We start from the raw sequence: 24,183 nt of genomic DNA, 5'->3' as shown, positions 1-24,183 counted from the left end.
GATGGATATTAAAAGTCTTGAGACAGGATAAGATCACCAAGGAAATAAGAGAAGAGCTAGAAGAATAAAACTAAGAGAGTACGGCAACCTCATGTTTCAGAGGAAGGAGTGATCAGATCCGTCAAATGCTGCCATAAAGGTCAAGTAAGGAATAGGAAATGTCAGTTGGATTTAGTAATGCAGCAATCATTGGTGTCTTAGAAACAACAAATTAACATTATCAGCAACCCTGAACAGAACAATATCCATTAAATGTCCAAGTGTGAGTAAAATTTTAATATTGCCAGAATATCTCACCTGGCTTTAGTGCATTTGCATATCAACAGGCAATCCTCAGGGGTAGAGAGCAGTAGTTCATCTCCCTATCAATGGGTAATTACCTGGGCAACCAAGGGCTTATCTGAACCTAAGAGGTTAGGGGGAGGTCTTTTTTTTGCTTCTGCCTGAGTAGGAGAGAGAGACAGCCCCAGACTGCAGTTTGCAAGCAATAAAAAGACAGGCACAGTTTGTTCATGTTCAAAGCTTTAAACTTTATTTCCCACTTTTACTGATTTCGGTTTTAGAGGTATTTTGCCCCAGGATGTCCTCTCCCCAGAGTTACACCAAGTATATTTAGACTTATTTCTCAATTCTGTCTGTTCCCCTGGTCTTTCTGTTTACTAACAAGTTGATTAAACAGCTTTAGTTATATTAGCTTTATAATACATTTTATTACCTGGCAGGGCTAACCCTTCATTACACTTCTTTCATGAAGTATCTATTCTTACATAGCATTCTCTTCCCCCTCATCTGACCTTTTGTTACCTTGTCTAGTCCTTTAAAAAAGAATCTTTTAGCATTTTTACTGAACTCTCATACACATGGAATATTTAAGATGAATGGTTAGCCTTGATGATTAGTTGTGGAGGACACGAGAGAAGAGGTAGTACCAATATGCAGATATTAACTAAAGATCTGCAAGTGGAAAATCAGATTGCTTAGGATGAAAATGCAGAATTAAAAGAAAGCATATAAACAAAAACAGAAATCAGTTGCATCTCCTAACACTAACACAATACACGAAAAAAAAAGTCAACCCACTTATAGTAGCAAACATAACAAAATACTTAAATTTAATGAGGAGGTGAAAGATCTATACATTGAACACTCTAGACTTTGATGAAAGACAATGAAGACACAAATAAATGGGATGGGATCCCATGTTCATGGATTAGAAGAAGTAATATTATTAAAATGTCTAAACTACCCAAAGTCATCAACAGACTCAATGCAATTCCTATCAAAATTCTAGCAATATTTTTGACAGAAATGGGAAAAAATCTAAAATTTGTATGGAACCACAAAAGATCCCAAATAGCCAAAGCAGTCCTGAGAAAGAAAAAAGCTGGAGCCATCACATTTCCTGATTCTGAACTATAGTACAAAGCTACAGTAATCAAAACAGTATGATTCTACCATAAAATCAGATACACAGACCAACGGAACAAGATCAAAAGTTCAGAAGTAAACCCTTAACCTATTACAGTCAACTAACATTTGACAAGAGAGCTAAGAATTCTCAATGGGTAAAGACAGTCTCTTAAATAAATAGTACAGGGAAGACTGAATAATCACATGCAAAAGAATGAAACTCATTGGACCCATATCTGCCAAAGTTGCCAAAATTAACCTGAAATGGATTAAAGACCAAGAAGGACTAAAACTGTAAAAGTCCTAGAAGAAAACATAAGGTAAATGCTCCTGACACTGGTCTTGGCAGCAGTTTTACAGATAGGTCACTAAAAGCACAGCAACCAAAGCAAAAATCAGTAAGTAGAACTAAATCAAACTAAAATGCCTCATTTACTGTGCAGAAGCTGTCAACAAAATGAAAAAGCAACCTACCAAATGGGAGAAAGTATTTGCAAATCATATCTGAAAAGGGGTTTAAATATCCCAAATATTTAAGGAACTCATACAACTCAATAACAACAAAAAAATCCAATTAAAAAATGGGCAGAGGATCTGAATAGACATTTTTCCAAAGACATACAAATGGCTAACAGGCACATGAAAAGCTGCTCAATATCACTCATCATCAGGAAAATGCAAATCAAAACCACAATGAGATATCACCTCACACCTGTTAGAATGGCTATTATCAAAAAGAAGTAACAAGTGTTGTTAAGGATATGGAAGGTAAATTGATACAGCTACCATAGAAAACAATATGGAGATTCCTGAAAAATTGAAATTGAAATTGAAAATTGAAAATAGAACTATACCATATGATCCAGCACTTCTAGATATACATTCAAAGGAAATAAAATCAGGACCTTGAAGAAGTATCTGCACTGCCAGATTCACTGCAGCATTATTCACAATTGCCAAGAAATGGAAACAATCTAAGTGTCCATCAACAAATGAAAGGATAAAGAAAATGGTAACACATATATACACACTGGAATATTACTCAGCCATAAGAAGGAAAGAAATCCTACCATTTGTGATAACATAGATGGACCTTGAGGGCATTTCACCTGGCATATCCTAAGGTAAATAAGAAAAAGACAAATACTGTATCTCATTTTTTTATGGAATCTAAACACTCATAAAAACAGAATAGATGGTGGTTATCAGGGGCTGCAAGACAAGGGGAAATGGGGAGATGCTGGTCAGAGAGTACAAACTCCCAGTTATAAGATAAGTAAGTTCTGGGGATCTGTTGCATAACATTGTGATTACAGTTAACAATACTGTATTAAATACTTGAAAGTTGCTAAGAGAATAAATCGTAAATGTTCTCACCACAAAAAAGAAATTCCAACTGTGAGATGATGGACATGTTAGCTAACACTACAGTGACAATCATTTAGCAATTATAAGTACATCAGGTCAATTTGTCGTGTACCTTAAACTTAGATAATATTTATGTCAATCACAACTTAATAATGTTGGGAAAAAAATATTTAAATAAGATAAAGCATTTTAGAATGAACTCCAGCATCATAGTGAGTGGAACAGAGTGAAACAGCAATGAAAACCAAGAAACTTAAGACCAGAAATATAAGAGAAAATGCCAAAACACCAGAGTATGGCCTCATGGAAGCCAAGGGAAAAGAATGCTGCAGAAACATTGAGAAAAATAAGAGTAAAGAGCATTTTTAGTGACAAAGAAGTCACTTGTGACCTTTGAAAACACGTTTAGTGAACTGAGGGGAAAAGGCCAAATTACAGTGTGTTAAGGAGAAGGCAGGAAGATAGACACAGGGCAACAGCCACAGGAAGATACAGACTACGGGAGGGCTTTGTCTTTGAAGATAGGAAAGACTTAAACATGGGTAAGTTCTGATGAAAGGGTCCAGTACCAAAGGACAGACTGAAAATAACATTGAAAATAGAAATGACAGGGTAAGGCTACTGAAAAGGTGTGAAGAATTGTATTCAGCAACGTGCATGTATATGGAGAGAGGAAGAAAGGAAGCCATCAAAGTAAAATGACCTCACTCCTCCATTCCTTCCAGGAAGGAGAAGACCAAGTAGGTATAGTATAGTTACATTTAGTGGACAAAGTTCAGGGAATTCTGCTTTGTTCAGGAAGCAAAAGATGTAGCCTTCTTAAAATTTTTAAAACCTAGTGCTGTTGTTGATTATTTAGGTCGTTTTCAATCTGTCACTAAGAACAGAATAGTTGGGTCAAAGGATTAGCACTTTTCCAAACTTCTGAATTCGTACTGCATTCCTACTGCCAAACTACCCAAAAGAAAAAAGCATTTCCTATTGTCCTCCCTCTATTTAGTATTTTCACATTAGGTGACTATCTTTACTTTTTGCCACCATCTTTCTGTCTTGGCATTTATTGCTCATTATTGCTTAAAATATTTTAAAAGAAAGATACTGATTTTTTTTCAAGGATATTCATTCAGTTAATGGTAAACACTCATGTATAAATCCAAATAGGATTTTTTTTTATTAAGGTATCACTGATACACACTCTTATGAAAGTTTCACATGAGTAACACTGTGGTTACTACATTCACCCACATTATCAAGTCCTTCCCATACTCCATTGCAGTCACTGTCCATCAGCATAGTAAGATCCAAATAGGCTTCATTTACTCATCATTTTAGAATATCATTCCATCAAAATCATATATTAAAGATGAAGCTGAAGGTGGAGGGAATGCTACAGTGCAGAGTAGTTAAGTTCTCCTCTAAGGAAGAGCCACTAGGCAGGTGACCTGGAGAAGCTGCTGGCAGCAAGAGCAGCAGCTCAAAGAAAAAGAAAAAGTTGCAAAAACAATCCCAGGAAGATTAGACTGGACATTTCCCTGGCTCGGCATAGCCCATGGTGACATTTCCACCCCACCTCACCCCTTATATTCCAAAAAACACAAGCTCACAAGAAAAGAAAAAAATTCATATATTAAAGATATGAACCTCTCAAAATGAAGTTGGAGGTCAGGTTCACTATTACTATTATAGAAAAAATGTAATAAAATCGCAAAAAGCTGAAGCAAGCATATTACAGGAAAGCCTTCTGAGAAACTGAATAGGATTCAGTAAACAATCATCTGTGTGAGCGGAAGACAGTATCCTTTGATTACCTGAGAATCATTTGCAACTCAGATTAAGTAAAATCATCCACTAATGAAGCACACAAGCACATTGTACCTCTGAACCTCCAACAAGCTACAGATTTCATGCCAAAATTTCCTATCCACCATGAGCTTATCATCACTACACAGAAAGCCAAAGAGAATGCAGATAAAAACCCAGATCTGGGTCAGGAATAATTTTTATTGCAGGTGAGGTATTGCACAAATCTCAGAGGGCCAGAGAAACAGTTCTTCTTTCTTACCTTTACCATGAACGTGAAGTCTGTTAGGGCCGGGGAGTAGACAGCCCCACCAGCGCACGGGCCCATGATCAGAGAAATCTGAGGGATGACTCCAGACGCCATGACATTCCTCTACCAAAAGAAAAAGGCAAAGGCATCTGGTTACAGAAGTGTTCAAGGCATTATCTGCAGAAAGATAAAGGCAACAATAAAATCACACTTCGCTTTAATTCACAGAAATTATTTCCTGGAGGCAAGAGACTAATCAATACAGTTTCTTCCAGAATTATATATACAATTTCTCCCCATAGCTGGTAGGACAGTTGGCATATTACTTTCTGGCACATATACCCTCTCCCATCTTCCCTCCTTTGCAGCAGTTTCCCCAAAAGGTCCACCAGGACAGAAACTCACTCTCACTCCAGATTTAAACATACCTCAAGCCCAGCATCCCTATCTGCACAAAGCTGGCTGGAAGAATGAATGAACACCTTAGGCAGAATATACAGGGCCAACAATTACCCTGGAACCATAACCTCTATTGGGAGCCCCTTCACACCCTCCACAGAGGGCATCCAGCAGTTATAAGGCAACACAAAAGGCAGGTGCTACTTTATTTTGTCTTCGATGTTTGCCCACTAGACAGGATGCAAGGGAAAGAGAGGTAGCGAAAAAGCCAGAAAGGCTGTATAGGAACAAGATGCTGTGAAGGGACAAGCCTCAAACCACCTCCTGGAAAAGACACATTGGGGACTGGAGGACCTTTGGCAAGATGATAAAGGCCCAAGGACTCCTTGCCCAACTCCCAACTTCTTTCCTTCCCCTGAGCCCCATCAACTTAAGAGAAGTATGTCCACTTTCAGCCCTGCCTTGGCTCTGAACCCAATTTCTGTAAAGCATAGGACACAGCTCAGGACCTTATGAAAGAACATACAGAGAAAGAAGATTCTGGGAAGACCGCAAAATAGGAAGTACCAGGAATCTGTCTCTCCACCTAGACAACAATTGTACTAGCATATGTCTGATGTAATGTTTTGGAACTCCGGAGTCTCTTATAGGCTGGCAACTTGCAGGTGAAGATTTGGAGGATAAATTGTGGTTAATTTCTGTCTGTTTCAACTCTTAGCACAGTAGCAGCTACTCAATCCCAAGCAAGGAGGCAGAGAGCTGTGCATGTATTCCTGTAGCAACTTACACATAGCTATCCGAAGCCAAGGTAGGCAGATAGGCCACTGTTCTCCAAATATTGTGGATCTGTACTCTGATCACCCACTGCTGATTCTAATAAAAAAGATGCAGTTAGAGAGGTAGGCAGCCATTGTTGCTCAACTCCCTTCATTGTTACAAGCCCCTCCCCCTCCAGCTCAACATCACTAATCATTAGGGAATGCAAATCAAAATTAGAATGAGATACCACCTCACACACACTGGGATGGCTATTAAAACAGAAAACAAGTAGCACTGGCAAGGATATGGAGAAATCAGAACACCTGTACACTGTTAGTGGGAATGTAAAATGGTGTAGCCACTGTGTAAAACAGTATGGAAGTTCTTCAAAAGTTTAAAAATAGAATGATCATATGATCCAGAAATTCCACTTCTGGGGAAAACTGAAAAGAATGGAAAGCAGAGTTTCAAAGCAACATTTGTACACCAATTTCATAGCAGTATTATTCACAATAGCTAAAACGTAGCAGCAACCCAACTACCCATCAAGGGATGAGTAGTTAAGAAAAATGTGTTATTACCAATAATGTAATATTATTCAGCCTGAAAAGAAAGGAAATCCTGTCACATGCTACAGCACTGCTGAACCTTGAGGGCATTATGCTAAGTGAAATAAGCCAGTCAAAAAAAAAGACAAATACAGTATGGTTCCACTTATATGAGGTCCTTAGTCAAAAGTCATAGAAACAAAGTAGAATATTGGTTGCCAGAGGCTAGGGGGATGGGATCATGGGTAGTAATTGTTTAATCGATATAGAGTTTCAGCTTTACAAGATAAAAAGAGTTATAGAGATGGAGATTGGTGATGGTTATATACAACACTATGAATGTATTTAAAACCACTTAAGTGTACATTTAAAAACAGTTCAGTTTGTAAATTTTATATTATATATATTTTACCACAATAAAAGTAAGTTGGAAAAAAAGTTTTTCCTATTCTGCAAAAATATCGAGGTGGGTAGGTAGACTTCCAGCTATGATAAGAAGTGCAGGCAACTCCAAAAAACAAATATAAAATGACAAAACTGTCAAAAAACAAATACTTCAGGGCTCTGGAATCAGACAAAATATTTAAAAAAAGGAATGCTTATTAATGAATTAGGTAAGAACAGTGGGATCTGTAGCAGTCTTAACTAAAGCTGCTACTGCTACCCATACCAGTTCAGGAAACTCTTCAGGTTGGGGGTGGTGGGAGGATGGGGGTGGGGGTAATACCAGACAGAAATTCAAAGCCACAAGAAGAGTGCTAAAAACTGTAAAAATGTGATTACGTATATAAGGCTGCATATTAAGGGACTTTGGAAGAAAGCAAACATACTAACATTTACATCATAGGGCTCTAAGGAGGAGAAGAAAGAAAGAGGCAAAAATCTTATTTGAAGAAATAATGGCTGCAAACCTTCCTAACGTGGAAAAGACATCAAGACAGCCTGAGTTCCAAATAAGAGAAACCCAGAGACCCACACCAAGACATATTATAATTAAAATGTCAAAAGTTAAAAACAAGGAGAGAATATTAAAAGCAACTTGTTACATATGAGGGAACCCCATAAGACTAAAAGTAAACTTTCAGTAGAAACTTTACAGGCGAGAAGGGAATGGCAAGATATAGCCAAAATGCTGGAAATAAAGACAGAAACTTCCAAGAATACTCTACCATAGAGAAAATGGAAGTTCCACAGCCAGGATCATCACCTGATTCTAACCTACATCCACTGTATACGTGCAATGATGTAATACTTAGCCTACTGGGCAGGCACATGCTTTGATACCCATCGGCAATAATCCATTATTGCCTGTGTTGCCATAAAAAGAACTCTGCCAAATTAGGCTTGGGGTGGATTAATGATTGTGCATTGAGTCCCCTATACAGAATTCTATTGTTGTTAACAACCATTTGATCAATAAATATGAGAGATGCCCTCTCAAAAAAAATAAAAATAAAAATAAAAAATAAAATAAATAAATAAATAAAATAAAAAATAAAAAGAACTCTGCCCCCATGCTAAGGGGAGAGGGAAGCAGGGGAAGAGGAAAGCAGAGGCTGGAGGAGAGGGCAGGGCCTGGAGTGGAGGAAGTGCCTGGAGCAGACGCTGAGACAGAGGTGGATGGGATTCCAGTGCTTGACCTGCCACCATGAGAAAAAAGCTAGGTATAAAAGCCCCTTTTTTAACCCCAAACATTCTGTTGTCATTTTAGTCTCACCACATCCAGAATGAATTTGCCAGAGCTGAAACCCATTTAGGCACAGAGCTACACCACCAGCAAAGTTACTGTTCAGAAATGAAGGAGACAAATATTTTTACAGACAAGCAAAAGCTAAAGGAATTAATTAGCACTAAATTGGCCTTGTAAGAAATATTCGAGGGAATTCCTCAAGCTGAAAAAGAAAGGGCACTAGTTAGTAACAAAACACATATGAAAAAATAAATCTTACTGGAAAGGTAAATATATAGAAAAAAAATGTATTTAAGTGGCTTTCTCTTTTGAGTGGTCTTTAATTCTGTTTTCCCCTGTGAGTAGCCCTCTATGAGAAAAAAACTCTCCTCACTTACACTCTTTTCATTCACCCTTCATGCTACCTCCAGTGATAGGAAGGAGCCACAGAACAGACACAATGGGGCAGAGAAAAATGAGAAGAGATGGGGAAGATCTGACCAGAACACAGCTTAGAGAACTAAGCCCTATACTTTTTTACCCTCTACTCTTTATTAATGGGTTTCTCACCAGAAAGATGTCTGCATAACCAGCCAAAGACTCTATTCCCTCTTGGATCCGTGCTCCCCCAGAGTCATTCAGTCCAATCACTGGAGCCCCCACTGTCATGGCCTGGTCCATTATCTGAGACAGCAGAGAAATCTTTTGTGAGACAACTGATCCTGTAATCAGAAACAGTATTTACAAAGCACCACAGTGTTTTCTGGGAAATGTTCTGAATGTACTTCCAAAACAGGAGTAACACAGGCTTCATTCCCCATGATGACTGGGTACCTTCACAGAAGACAGAGAACCAGATATTTAAAGGGCTGATTGAAGCCCTCCAAACATCTAAGAGCCAAGGTACTTCCCACTAGCAGGGGATAGGACTGCTCATGGCAAACATTTCTGCAGTCACAGGCCGAGGCTGTGATATTTCTCAGCAGGCAGTTTTGTTCCCCTGATACTCTTTTGAAAGAACTGCTAGTAGAATGGCAAAGAAGTATTTTAACAAAGTAAATGAAGACCCATCTGTTAACCTGAGGCTAGGTCCAGGCTGGCTTTGACTTCTAAAAGACAGGTTTTCCTCATGGGTCGTTGACAGCCTAATGAGGCACATTTCTAGCAATGCTTGATAGATTACAAAGCACTTTCGCTTCCATTATCTCAATTAACCATAACAGAGACAGTAAAAAGAGAAAAAATAGGAAGGTTTAGAAGTAATTGTCCCAGGACCTCAGGAGCAATATATGACAAGACTATGTCTAGAATCCAGGTGTTCCATTACACAGAGCAGCTCTGGATCCTAACAGTCACCTCTACCTTTAATTCCAAAATTCTTCAGATATGATGTACACTTTAATTCATCTCCAGATCATCAACATCTCGAACAGTGTTTTCTAAAAATACCATCACATAACCCTTGCACTGCTTTTTTAGTGCCTGGACTCTTCACCCAGACCATGGGTACTTTAGCTGGGGTCCTCAGAACCCTATGGGGTCTGTGAATAGATTTCAAAATGGGAGTTTATGAACATAGATGGGAAAAAAATTTACATCTTTATTAGCTGATCTTTAGCATTTCCTTCATTTATGAATACAGGCAAAAAAAGCACAGTAATATTAGAAATATCTGTGACTTTATTGTTAATGAAAGGCAGATATTTTTATGTCAGATTAACATCGTTGCAGATATCTTGAAATATTTTCACTCATGCCAATTTTGCAATGATAGCAGTTTAGATCCACTACAAATGTTATTAATGAAGCATATATATTACATAAATTACAGATGTGATTTAAAAAATGTTTTTAATCTTTTATAACGCTATATATTTTATTTTCTGCATGTTAAAAAATAAATAAAATAAAGGTCCAGGCTTCACCAGCCTGCCAAAGGGATCCATGGTGCAAAAATGTTAAGAACTCTCCTGCCCTGAAATGGAGGCACCTTCAGGTCAGCACTAAATTTTGCACACTTCTGCCCCAACCCACACACCCAGCTCAGTGTCTTGTACCCCAAGGATTCTCAATATGCACTATATGACTGATTAAAGTCTTGGATTTGTTTTCAATATTAAATACTTACTTTGCAGATCTTCTGTGCATGAGCTCCCGACAAACTGCCTCCAAAAACTGTAAAATCCTAAAAAGAAAATAAATCAATAAAATACAGTGACTAGCCAGAGACAAAGAACCAGTAGGAGGAAGAAACTGAAAGTTCACAAATAGGTTTTTAAAGAATTTTCAGAAGTTGAAAAAATTAGGAGAAAAGTCTGGCTTATAAATTATTCTATGAAATACCTTAAAGGGAGTTCACATACTGTCAAGAGCAAAACACCTAGTCTGCTCTACAAAAACAATTTGTAGCTTTAAGAAAAGGAAACTTCACACAGATTTAACCCAAAAATCAGGTTCTATGAACATCAAACGGGCATTCCTATTACTAGGAAACATTTGCAGTTTTGACAAGGGAGGAGTAAAAAGTGAATCAAAGTCCTCACTGCTTCCTTTTGCTAATGAACTTTTTTTATTACCTTCTGATATAAAGGGCTTCTTGTAGGAATGACCTCCTTCCTAAAACCCCCTCAAAAAGACAGTGGGGAATTTAAAGCAGATTCAGCCCAGAGGACTGACCTGGGAACTGATAGCACAGACTATCTATGTTAAAGCAAATGGAAGCACACACACCTGCAGAGGGAGTGACCAAAAGGAGGGACAACCCAGAAATCAGGGAAAGTGAGAGGTGAGGAGTGGTGAAAAACAGATGGATAGAAAGTCTAATAGGAACAGTTAGACCTCACAGGGCATCTCCTTCACCTTGAGAGAAGAAAGGTTTGTTCTCTGAAGAAACTTAACCAGAGGGGTTCTGCACTCAAAATCACCAGCTGCAAAAGTGAGGCTGAAATGGGTGAGAATAGTATCTATACACTGAATCATGAGCTACTGCTGGCCCCTCTTTTCTCCTACTCCCCTCCCCCTAGTACACACTTACAGTCTATTAGGCAAGAGACAGAAGCTGCTTCTCTGCAAAAACATTCTCTCCAGAAAAAAAAGATTTGGGGGATCACTACAAAAAAGTGGCTCATCACACCCCACCCTCAGTATCCTTTAGGGCTTATTTCAAATGCCCCATTTTCTCTAAAGCCTTCCTTAATCCTGGATGTGATCATTCCTTGTTTTGAGCCAACAGCATTTTCCGGGAACCTCCCTAACCTCATCTATACTGTATTCACTCCTATTTGGCCCCATTCTGTCTACAAAATCATTAGCTTCTCAGGGCAAGCTCTGTCTCAGCCATCTCCACCTCACCCTCACTCCCACAATACCCCATGGGCACAAAATGTGTTCAAAAGTATTCTTTCAGAGAATTTTGTATCTGTTTAATAGAAGAAAAGAGAGAAAGGATTAAAGATGGTGGCACAAGAGGTGACACAGGGAACTCCTCCTAAAACCACATATAATACAAAAATATAATTAATATAACTACTCCTGAAAGAGCAACAGGAAAGAAGGCTGTGCCAGAACTGCATACACCAGGAGAAAAGAACAGACCTCATGGAACAGGGTAAGGTACCATTCATAGCTTTAAGAAAAGAAACTTTTCACACAGATTTAACTCAAAAAATCAGATTCTATGAACATAAAATGGGCATTCCTATTTGTTCGTATTATAGGGGTCACATGAAACCAATATTGTGACCCAATGTGACCCAAGCCCTTCCCCGAACCCAGCTCACTGGCAGGAGGAAGAGAAACAGAGCAGGGAGGGAGTAGAGACTTGGATTGCTGAACACCCACCCCTGGAATCTGCTCTGGGAGTGCAAACCTACACGGCATGGTGCTCTGGTGATTAGTGGGGTTGGAAAGCTAAGACAGGCAGAACACCTGGAGAGACTAACATTCCAGCTGCTTGTGGAAAACAGGGATCCATATCCAGCAGCTCTGGGCAGGCAGTCTGAGAGACTTCCTAATAGCGCCAGGGCTGCTAAAGGGGTAAGGATTGCACAGAGCTTACTGTTCAGGAGAAAGAACAGGTGGACAAAATTGTAGGGGCACACTCTGCCCAACAGGTTGGGAACTTTCAGGAGCTTCAGGTGCTCCATCCCCCTGGCTGGCTACACAGCTTTAAGGCACCCCACAGTGATACACAGCCTGCCACGCCTTCCTCCCAGCCAGCACACACCTGGCTTGCTAACCAACAACCCCTGCACTGGTGTCAGGCTAGCGAGATGGAAGCCCCACCCACAGCAGGTACAAAGGCAAAGCATACAGACTTACACCTCCGTGTTCGGCCCACTGGTTCTCGCAGTGGAGACAAGCATAGCAGCCGGGAAGTAGGAAAAAGCTCTTTCCTCCCCCCAGGCACCTGCACCACTCCCCTGAGACCCCTAACATCACTCCAGGGGCTGAGAGGCTCCAGAGAGTAGAGCTTCTGTGCACTAGAGGGCGACACATACAAATATGAAACATCAAAGGAACCTGGTTCAAACAAAAATACCACAAACACCAGAAAAAGAGTTACATGAAACCAATTATCATCAATCTTCCTGAAAGAGATTTCAAAATAAAAATGATAAAGATGCTTCTGGAGATACAGAAAAGTTTTCAAGGACTCAAGAACAAATTCAGGGCAAAGATTCAATTGTTAAGGAAAACAATGGAGGGTTTTAAAAGCAAATTAGATATGGTGGAGGAGACAATAAATGAAATAGAAATCAGAGAACAGTAATAAAAAGAAGCTGAGGCACAGAGAGAAAAAAGGATCTCTAAGAATGAAAGAATATTGAGAGAACTCTGTGACCAATCCAAACGGAAAAATATTCATATTATAGGGGTAATAGAAGAAGAGAGAGAAAAAGGGATAGAAAGTGTCTTGGAAGGGGTAATTGCTGAAAACTTTCCCAATCTGGGGAAGGAGATAGTCTCTCAGGCCATGAAGGTGCACAGATCTCCCAACACAAGGGACCTGAGGAAGACAACACCAAGACATATAACAATTAAAATGGCAAAGATGAAGGATAAAGACAGACTATTAAAAGGAGTCAGAGAGAAAAAAAAAATCACATACAAAGGAAAACCCATCAGGCTAATATCAGACTTCTCAACAGAAAACTTACAGGCCAGAAAGGAGTGGCATGATATATTTAATGCAATGATGCAGTAGGGTCTCGAACGAAGAATTCTCTATCCAGCAAGATTATCATTTAAATTAGAAAGAGGGATTAAACATTTCCAGATGAGCAAAAGCTGAGAGACTTTATCTCCCACAAACTTTCTCTACAGTGTATTTTGGAGGGACCTCTATATATGGAAGTGTTCCTAAGGCTAAATGGCCGTCACCAGAGGTAATAAAATCACAGTAAACAAAGTAGACCAATTAATTACTAGGCAAATGCAAAAGTAAGTGAACTACCCCCAAAGTCAGTCAAGGGATAGACAAAGAGTACAGAATATGATACCTAATATATAAAGAATGGAGGACTTAGAAAAAGGAGAAAAAAAAAGAAAGAACCTTTAGATTGTGCTTGTAATAGCATACTGAGTTAAGTTAGACTCTTAGATAGTAAGGAAGTTACCCTTGAACCATTGTTAACCATGAATATAAAGCCAGCAATGGCAACAAGTACATACTTATCGATAATCACCCTTAATGTAAATGGTCTGAATGCACCAATTAAAAGACAGAGAGTAATAACAGAACTGATCAAAAAAAAAAGACTCAACTATATGCTGCCTACAAGAGACTCACTTCAAACCCAAAGACATATACAGACTAAAAGTGAAGGGATGGAAAAAGATATTTCAAGCAACTAATAGGGAGAAAAAAGCAGAAGTTGCAGTACTTCTATCAGACAAAATACTTTAAAATAAAGAAAGTAACGAGAGACAAAGGACATTACATAATGATAAAGGGTTCAATCCAACAAGAGGATATAACCATTATAAATATCCTATGCACCCAACACAGGAGCACCTACAAAATTAAAAGGGGAAATAGAATGTAATGCATTCATTCTAGGAGACTTCAACACTCCACTCTCTCCAAAGGACAGATCAACCAGACAGAAAATAAGTAAGGATACAGAGGCACTGAACAACACATTAGAACAGATAGACCTAAAAACCTCTATAGAACTCTACACCCAAAAGCAGCAGGATACATTCTTCTCAAGTGTACATGGAACATTTACAAAAATAGATCATAGACTAGGCCACAAAAAGAGCCCTGGTAAATTCAAAAAGATTGAAATCATAACAACCAACTTCTCAGATCACAAAGGCATGAAACTAGAAATAAATTATGTAAAGAAAACAAAAAAGCCCACTAACAAATAAAGGCTTACCAACATGCTCCTAAATAACCAATGGATCAATGACCAAATAAAAACAGAAATCAAGCAATATATGGATACAAATGACAGCAATAATTCAACACCACAAAATCTGTGGGATGCACCAAATGCAGTGCTAAGAGGGAAGTATAATGCAAAGCACGCCTACTTCAGGAAAGAAGAACAATCACATACGAACAGTCTAAACTCATAATTAAACTAGAAAAGAAGACCAAATGAGGCCCAAAGTCAGTAGAGGAAGGGACATAATAAAGACTAGAACAAAAATAAATAAAATCGAGAAGAATAAAACAATAGAATGAATCAATGGAAAGCAGGAGCTTGTTCAAGAAAATAACCAAATAGATAAACCCCTAAGTCAGACTTATCAAAAAAAAAAAAAGTCTACATACATAAACAGAATCAAAAATAAGAAGGGAAATATCACTATGGATACCATAGAAATACTATGAAAAATTATATGCTAACAAACTGGATAACCCAGAAGAAATGGAAAACTTTCTAGAAAAATACAGCCTTCCAAGGCTGACCCAGGAAGAAACAAAAAATCTGAACAGAACAATCACTAGCAATGAAATTGAATTAATAATAAAAAAACTACCTAAGAACAAAACTCCTGGACCAGATGGCTTCACCACTGAATTTTATCAAACATTTAGTGAAGACCTAATACCCATTCTCCTTAAAGTTTTCCAACAAGCAGAGGAGGAGGGAATACTTCCAAACTCATTCTATGAGTCCACCATCACCCTAATACCAAAATCAGGCAAAGACACCACAAAAAAAGAAAACTACAGACTAATATCCCTGATGAACACAAATGAAAAAATACTCAACAAAATATTAGCAAACCGAATTCAAAAATACATCAAAAAGATCATCCATCATGAAAAAGTAGGATTTATTCCAGGGATGTAAGGATGGTACAATATTAGAAAATCCACCAACATCACCTACCACATCAACAAAAAGAACAAAAACTACATGATCATCTCCATAGATGCCAAAAAAGCATTCGACAAAATTCAACATCCATTTATCATAAAAAATCTCAACAAAATGGGTACAGAGGGCAAATACCTCAACGTAACAAAGGCCATATATAATGACAAACCCACAGCCAACATCATACATAACAGCGAGAGGCAGAAAGCCTTTCCTTTAAGATCAGGAACAAGACAAAGATGCCCACTCTCCCTGCCTTTATTCAACATAGTACTGGATGTCCTAGTCATGACAATCAGACAACACAAACAAATAAAAGGCATCCAGATTGGCAAGGAAGAAGTCAAACTCTCACTGTTTGCAGATGACATGATATTGTACACAAAAAACCCTAAAGAATCCACTCCAAAACTACTAGAACTAATATTTTAATTCAGCAAAGTTACAGGATACAAAATTAATACACAGAAATCTGCTGCATTCCTACATACTAACGATTAACTAGCAGAAAGAGAAATCAAGAAAACAATTCCATTCACAATTGCATCAAAAAGAATAAAATACCTAGGAATAAACCTAACCAAGGAAGTGAAAGACTTATACTCTGAAAACTACAAGACACTCATGAGAGAAATTAAAGAAGATACCAATAAATAGAAACACATCCCATGCTCACGGATAGGAAGAATTCCTATTCTCAAAATGGCCATCCTGCCTAAAACAATCTACAAATTCAATGCAATCCCTCTCAAAATACTAACAGCATTATTCAACGAACTAGAGCAAAGTGTTCTAAAATTCATATGGAACCACAAAAGACCTCGAATAGCCAAAGCAATCCTGAGAAAGAAGAATAAAGCTGGGGGGATTATGCTCCCCAAATTCAAGCTCTACTACAAAGCCACAGTAATCAAGACAATTTGGCACTGGCACAAGAACAGAACCATACCCAATGGAACAGACTAGAGAGCCCAGATACAAACCCAAGCATATATGGTCAATTAATATATGATAAAGGAACCATGGACATACAATGGGGAAATGACAGCCTCTTCAACAACTGGTGTTGGCAAAACTGGACAGCTACATGCAAGAGAATGAAACTGGATTATTGTCTATCCCCAAACACAAAAGTAAATTCAAAATGGTCAAAGACCTGAATGTAAGTCATGAAACCGTAAAATTCTTAGAAGACAACAAAGGCAAAAATCTCCTGAATATAATAAACAGGAGCAACGTTTTCCTGAATGCATTTCCTCAAGCAAGGGAAAGAAAAGCAAAAATGAACACATGGGACTACATCAAACTAAAAAGCCTCTGTACAGCAAAGGACACCATTAACAGAACAAAAAGGCATCCTACAGTACTGGAGAATATATTTGTTAATGACATATCCAACACAGGGTTAACATCTAAAATACATAAAGAACTCACACACATCAACAACCAAAAAGCAAATAACATGATTAACAAATGGACAGAGGATATGAACAGACATTTCTCCAAAGAAGAAATTCAGATGACCAACAGGCACATGAAAAGATGCTCCACATCACTAATTATCATGGAAATGCAAATTAAAACCACAATGAGATATCACCTCACACCAGTAAGGATGGCCAGCATCGAAAAGACTAAGAACAACAAATGTTGGTGAGGATGCAGAGAAAGGGGAACCCTCCTACACTGCTGGTGGGAATGTAAGCTAGTTCAACCATTGTGGAAAGCAATATGGAGGTTCCTCAAAAAACTAAAGAGAGAAATACCATTTGACCTGGGAATTCCACTCCTAGGGATTTTCCCAAAGAATTTAATTTCTCAGATTAAAAAAGACATATGTACCCCTACATTTATCACAGCACTATTTACAATAGCCAAGATATGGAAGCAATCTAAGTGTCCATCAGTAGGTGAATGGATAAAGAAGAGGTGGTATATATACACAATGTAATACTATCCAGCCATAAGAAACAAATCCTACCATGTGCAACAACCTGGATGGAGCTGGAGGATATTATGCTCATTGAAATAAGCCAGGCAAAGAAAGAAAAGTACCAAATTACTTCTCTCATTTGTGGAGTATAACAACAAAGCAAAACTGAAGGAACAAAACAGCAACAGACTCACAGACTCCAATAAGGGACTAGTGGTTACCAAAGGGGAAGAGTGGGGGAGGGCAGGTGGGAAGGGAGGGAAAAGGGAATGGAGGGGTATTATGATTAGTACACATAGTGTGTGGGAGATCATGGGGAAGACAGTGTAGCACAGAGAAGGCAAACAGTGACTCTGTGGCATCTTACAATACTGATGGACAGCTACTACAGTGGGGTATGGGGGGCTCATGATAATATAGGTGAATGTAATAACCACATTTTTTCATGTGAAACCTTCATAAGAGTGTATATCAATAATACCTTAATAAAAAATAAATAGGAGAACAACAGGTCCAGAAAACACAGTACCTTTCTTTGTTCTAGCTATCTTATTAAGGGTTTGTGGATAAAATGAGAGTTCCTGTGGCCAGGATCCTCACCTGGCCCTGTTTAAGTAGCTCACTGCACACCTGTGAGCAATACATGGCTGTTGACTCTATAAAAAGAGCTCTGCCCAGTGCTCTCGGCACAATATGGTGGCAGGGCTGCAATGCTGCAGGAAAGCAGAGCAGAGGCTGGAGTGGTGGCAGCGCCAAGGACAGAGGCCCAGAGGACAGCTGCGCAGGCAGAGAGGCCCAGAGGCAGAGATGGGCTTGCAGCATGCAAACTTGCTCTGAGTGACTGAGATTTTAGTGACTGACCTGCCACAGTGGAAATTAAGTTGGGTATAACCCTTTCACCCCAAGAATATTTTACTGTCATTTCTTTGGTCACATTGAATCCATAGTGAACTTGCCAGAGCTGAAACCCACTGGCAAGACAGAGATGCACTAAGGCCAGCAAGAGATTCTGGAAATGTTGCCATTTTACCCCCAGTAATTCATTTACAAACGAGTTATTGTCTAAATGTAATAAACTGAAAATTAACCAAGCATAATTATTTTAGTATGAAACCCAGAAAACACTTTGGGTTCCTAAACAACCCTTGTAACTTTAGATCTGTAAAAGGAACTAAATATTTAGAATTACATACATATTTCTACCTCTGTGGGAGTGGAAATCAAAACCAAAATAGTATGTAACATGTTCTTTGTTAGTTTTCTAATGCTGCTGTAACAAATGACTACAAATTCAGTGACTAGAAACAATACAAATGTATTACCTTATATTTCTGTAACTTAGAAGTCCTACATGGATCTCACTGAGCTGAAATCAAGGTCAGCAATGCCATGCTCCTTTCTGGAGGTTCCAGGGGAAAATCTGTTTTCTTGCCTTTTTCCACTCTACAGACCATGTGTATTCCTTCACCGTGACCCCTTTCCACCGTCTTCTAAGCCAGCACTGGCAGGTCAAGTTCTTCTTACATCACATCACTCTTCTTGTCCCTCTCTCCTGCACGTTTAAGGACCCTTGTGATTACACTGGCCCACCTAGATAACCAAGGCTGCTCTATTTTAAGGTCAGCTGATTAGCACCATTCATTTATTCTGGAAGCTTAATTCCCCTTCGTCATGTAAGGCAACATATTCATAGGTTTTGAAGATTAGAGCTTAGATATCTTTGGGGGCCATTATTCTGCCTACTACATTCTCCTACGGTCTCAGTGTAAAGAAATTGTATCTGTCTTGATGCAACCTGAGAAAACGTGTTTACACACTTTTATGAAAGCCCAGAACTCAGAAATCTAGGGTTCTAAGAGGCAAGTCCCCTCTACTGTCTCAGATCCACACACACTCCCCAGAACAAGGATGCCCTCCAGACACACATCCAACCTGGCAAGAGGAATCACTCTCACTTGGAATAATCTCCTGGTTCCTGAGACTTCTTATTTGACTACTGCCCTGTGATCTGCCCCCAGACTAAGGATGCTTTCTCCCTTAAAAAAAAACATAGTATAATACTCTGGACATATGCACTGAAAATTAGAAAGCACTGAAAACTGGAAAATAAATCTCTCATCTGCCCCAGACTACAGGGAAACTTTCATGATCGAAGACTGTTTTCTTCTCATTTTGCTCCCGGCTCCACTCTCAGCCTATTTGAGTTATAAAATACCTGACTGAAGACATAAACCAATCTTCCATTGATTCGCCCCCGTCCAGTGACCACACTGTCTCCAGGAAACTACCAGAAAAACAGAAAAACAAAGGTTAAAAAATCCAAATACTTCTTTTAATGAATTCTACAATTACACCCCAATTGAAAGACCACTACCCACCCCCCACAAAAAAAAATCCACCCCAATTCCTTAAAATTCAGTAAGAATAAAGGACATGAAGAAATCCCCTCTTGTCCCTCTGGCACAGCATGCATTGCAGTACTGCTTCATGAACATAATTGAAGAATACTGTGGTCTTAGGCCTCATTCCCCTCAAAAGCAGGATAATCAAGACAACCCCTAGTACTGCCACCACCAAATGCTTGAGGGAAAGACGATATACAAAGAAACATGGCAACTTCTACCAAGCCACACCCCCCACCCTCAAACCTGAAAAAAGCAAACCCATCATTTTGCTTGGAATCCTGGCATAACTGGGTGGCCCTATAATGGCTCAAATGGAGCCAGCTGGTTCAGTGCCAAGTTTACAAATCTTTGGTCACAAACAGCATATACCAAGACCTGAAGAAAACTGATCAAAAGTAAATCCAAAGAACTCTGAACACCCATGAAGAACACCCAGTTGAAGGAAGAAATGTCCAGTGACCCCAACCTCAAAAACTTCAAGGCATAAACTTAAAGTGTGTCGAAAAAGGCAAGTGGTCAGTCTTTAGGGGTCTCTGGTTCCTAAACATAATAGAACACAACTCAAAGATATTTTCACCTTTCCTCCCAGGTTTGCCATTCTCTATTTCCAAGAACTCTGAACCTACAACCAGAGCCCTGGGAACTGGGCCAGAGTTACACTGCCCAAGGTATGAGCAGTTCACTCACATTGCTTCATCTGCAGACAGCTAAGTGGGGGAACCTGGAGGGCCCAGCAGTGCTCCTACAGCGGCACTTCCACAATTCCAGGACCCCAAGTTTGAAAAGTTTTTGACATATCCTGAGTCCCTGAGGGATCTCATTAGTCTAGCAGGTAGGCCAGAAGGGCCACAGCTCAAAAGTGCACCTTGGAGGCTCACATCACCGCTGTAGACAGACAGATACCTTATTCTTATCAGCAGCCATTCCAAAATCTGCACATCTGTGCTCCACAAACATGTCGCTCTCAATAAAACTGCCAGGATCCAACAAGAGACTGATCCGCTCTCTGGCCGTTAGTTTTCCCTAAAATGCAAAAAAAAATCATTCACTCATTGTTGTCATTGTAGACAAAGTCAGAATGCAAGGAGTGCTCAAGGGAGGGCCAGGACAGGTTTTCCCCCTTCGCCCACGTGAAAACCTCTATTTCATCAACCTGCCCAGAAGACAGGTGTTACCAGTAGACTTCAGCCAGTAAGGAAATCAGGGCAGACACGGTGCTCCAGGAGCCACTAATTGTGGAAGGAAAGTGAGGCAGAGAAGGAAAAGATGAGAAGTGGGAGTAAGGAGTGCCTGACTCTGAAACAAGATAACTACTCCCACAAACATTTACTGGAGACTTAAGGAGGAAAACGAAGAATGGAGAAACAGGAGGTGGAAAACTAAAACAGGTTTAATGAGGGGGTCTGAGATTACACCCCCCAATTCATAGGCTTCTTCTAGGAAACCCCACAGCAGTTCACCTCACTACGGTCAAGGGCCAAGTGAGGCAGGTGATAGAGGGATGTAGCCAGACAGAGTTCAGGGCCCCTGTAAGTTTCAAGGCCCTTGTTAAGTTTCAAGAAGCTCCAATCAAACTCAGCCATTCAAAGAGTACACTTAGTTAGACCTCAGCTCTGATTGGTTATGTCCTGTGCAAATGAAGCCTTGTACTTTCAGCCAATCAGGAGTGGGTTGTGATGTCATCAGTTCAGGTCTTTTATCTACCCAGGAAGGGTGGGACTCCTCCTCTCAGGAGGCAATATAAATGTCTGACACCACAGTCCAGATGGCATTCCCCCTTGGAGCCCCGCCTGAGTAACCGGAACTTTCTCTTTCATTCATTAAAAGAACTTTGTTAGTTGCTTCTACTCGGGTCTGCTAGCTTCATTCTTTATGGCCTCTGAGACATGATCCTGGGGAAAACCTAAGCGACACAAGGACACTTCCAGGAGTACTTTCTGTCTCTTGCATAAGCTTCTCCTATCCTACACTGGGAGCCCCCGCTTAGGAAGCCCACACCTGACAGTGATGCTATGATACAGAGACAACCCCAGCTCAGAGTACCTGAGCAGAAAAGGAGTGGGACAGACAATGCTCACGTGAGAGGAGTGAGGCTGGAGCCCTCAACCCATGAAGTGCTTCTGTTACTTGAGCACCCAAGCAGTATATCCAGACCCACTGTCTCCTGCCCCCCACAAAAACACTTCAAATTGGCTCTATTTTTTCCTTAAGAAAGTAGCGGAAGTCAGTGACGTCATGTTAAATAGGCAATCCTACACACTGTTGTATAAAGTAGAATAAGTTTTTCCAGAAAATAATTTGGCAGTATATATCAGAATGTTAATTTTGTATCTTCCAATTCATTAATTCCATTTCTGGGAATCTATCCTATGGAAGTAACCCAAAAATCGTTTCAACAAGTGGAGCGGGGAATTTAAATCAAGTCTGCCCCCTAAGTCAGCTTTGTCAAAAGAAAACAGATTCTGGAGGCTGCATCTAAACCCAACAGGATCTGCGGGCGAAGGGGTGGGGTGATGTTCCAGGGTGGAATTGAACAGTGGGCGCCAACAGAAAGAATGCACAGAAGCAGGTTCAGGCCTTTCCAGAAGATGATGTAAAGTTCCCCTGGAGGGAGGTTAAGCCCTCCAGGCACCACACATTATCACCAAATTTATATCTCACTCCCAAGAGTGTCAAGAGGGAATTGTTGCCTTCTTAAATAGTTTAAATTTACAACATCTAAATCAACGTTCTATTTCGATTTACAGGGCTGGTCACTGAAGACCCCAGCTTTCACCTATCCCACGCTTGTGAGTTGTACCTCAGTGCCCTTCACCTGGAAGAACTTCAGTTCTACCAGGGCACCGATCCAGACCCGTTTCTTTTGCTAAATGGCTCACCCAGCATATCTCCAAAGACCAGCTACAATTCTCTCCTCAAAACACAGGGCAGTGGGTGACAGTGCCTGAGCCGCTTACCCTAATCCAAATAACGAGTAGCCTGCGTACTCCCAGAAAAAACACCTGCTCCCGGGGCGCGCCCTTCCTATGCGGCAGGTCGACGCACGCTGAGACCCTAACTTGTTCTGCTAGCATTCTGGAGGCAGAGGTCCCACAAGTTGCCAGTGCGCACCACACACCCCACTCCATGATGATGTTTGTCCGTTGTTACTTCTCCTGCCTTGTATCTCGATTTTTCTGCTTCCATAATGGAACAAGAACCTACCACTACACTAATGGGGCACTAGAATAAACAGATTTATTTTTTGATTAAGTGCCTATCATTGCTTCACTACCTAACAATAAGATTGTGAGAGAATACTACCTTCTGTTTACAGTAAATTGACGCCTAGAGATTAAATAACTTGTCCAAAAGTTTACAGCTCTTGAGTGATTAGTCGGCTGGAGCCCAGCCAGGTCCATCTAAAATTCCAAAGAGAAAGCAAAGAGCGATAAAGCCTCATATGCTCATCCTCTTTCCACTGGCCTCTTGGGAAAAGGTAACAGCAGGTCCCCAAAGAGAACGTTCTCGCCCCCGCCCCGCCCCTTGCGAGCATCCCGCGGATTGGCTGGGAGGCCTCGGAGCCCGCAGCCAGGCGCGCTGTAATAGGTCACGAACGCCGGCGAGGGGGCCTGGGCCCCCTCAGGACTCACTCGCTTATGCTGCGCGTCGATGCGGCGCTGGCCTCCTCCCAGCAGCGCAGCACGACGCTTGTTCTCGATGCGTTCGTTAACGGAGACGGGCTGGCTGCAGAGGCCACGAAGCCCGACGCGAAGCCTTGCCCTAGCTGCCGCCACGCGTATGGCCGCCGCCATCTTTGTTCTGCCGGCGCGCCCCGAGCCGGCACGCCTCAGTACGCAAGTGCGTCAAGCGTGCGCGCAGCGGGTCTGCGCCTGCGTAGCGTCGCAGGACACAGGGAACCTGTGGGCTGGAATGCGGAGCGAGCTTGGGAGGAGAGTCTGAGAGTTCAGAGACCCCAGGCCCCCGACGGCGTCACCAAGGGAAGTATAGACCTGGTCCTTAGATCTTGTGCCCGCCTGGCAACAGAGAAGATGGATAGCCCATGCCTTTCTCCTATTATCTAGGCCTCAAGTTTTGTTATTTTCCTATAGAAAATGAGTAGATAGTGAGAGCTAACCAACATTTATTGAACACCGTGCTTCGTGTGGCCTTAAGCACTTACTTGCACTAGTTTATTATGCTGATTTCGCAAATGAAGCACAGAGAGGTAGAGTGAATCCGAACGTGTCATTATCAAGAGCAAATACTAAAAATGTGGTCGAGCCAGGATTTAAACACAGAGGCATGTACTACGTGTCATAT

General features: G+C 40.5%; 1 protein-coding gene across 3 annotated transcripts in view; it reads right to left on the bottom strand.

The window, feature by feature from the left end:
• The window catches only part of PCCB (propionyl-CoA carboxylase subunit beta), an 81,054-nt gene extending 57,343 nt beyond the window's left edge, over positions 1 to 23,711 (bottom strand). Inside the window, exons 1-6 of one of the 3 annotated variants that reach the window (XM_073232358.1) lie at positions 23,514 to 23,711; positions 20,785 to 20,904; positions 19,692 to 19,760; positions 10,332 to 10,388; positions 8,774 to 8,887; positions 4,841 to 4,951 (exon numbers count right to left, since the gene is read on the bottom strand). In XM_073232358.1, the coding sequence (XP_073088459.1) occupies positions 4,841 to 4,951; positions 8,774 to 8,887; positions 10,332 to 10,388; positions 19,692 to 19,760; positions 20,785 to 20,904; positions 23,514 to 23,675 (633 nt within the window). In that variant the 5' untranslated portion in view covers positions 23,676 to 23,711. The remainder of the gene's footprint in view (positions 1 to 4,840; positions 4,952 to 8,773; positions 8,888 to 10,331; positions 10,389 to 19,691; positions 19,761 to 20,784; positions 20,905 to 23,513) is intronic. The other 2 variants (XM_037022972.2, XM_037022973.2) reach the window with 2 other exon arrangements.
• Positions 23,712 to 24,183: the final 472 nt, after the last annotated feature.

The sequence above is a fragment of the Manis javanica genome, chromosome 3 (assembly GCF_040802235.1).
Source record: "Manis javanica isolate MJ-LG chromosome 3, MJ_LKY, whole genome shotgun sequence".
Lineage (NCBI taxonomy): Eukaryota > Metazoa > Chordata > Mammalia > Pholidota > Manidae > Manis > Manis javanica.
This window is presented reverse-complemented; position numbering and strand designations above follow the sequence as displayed.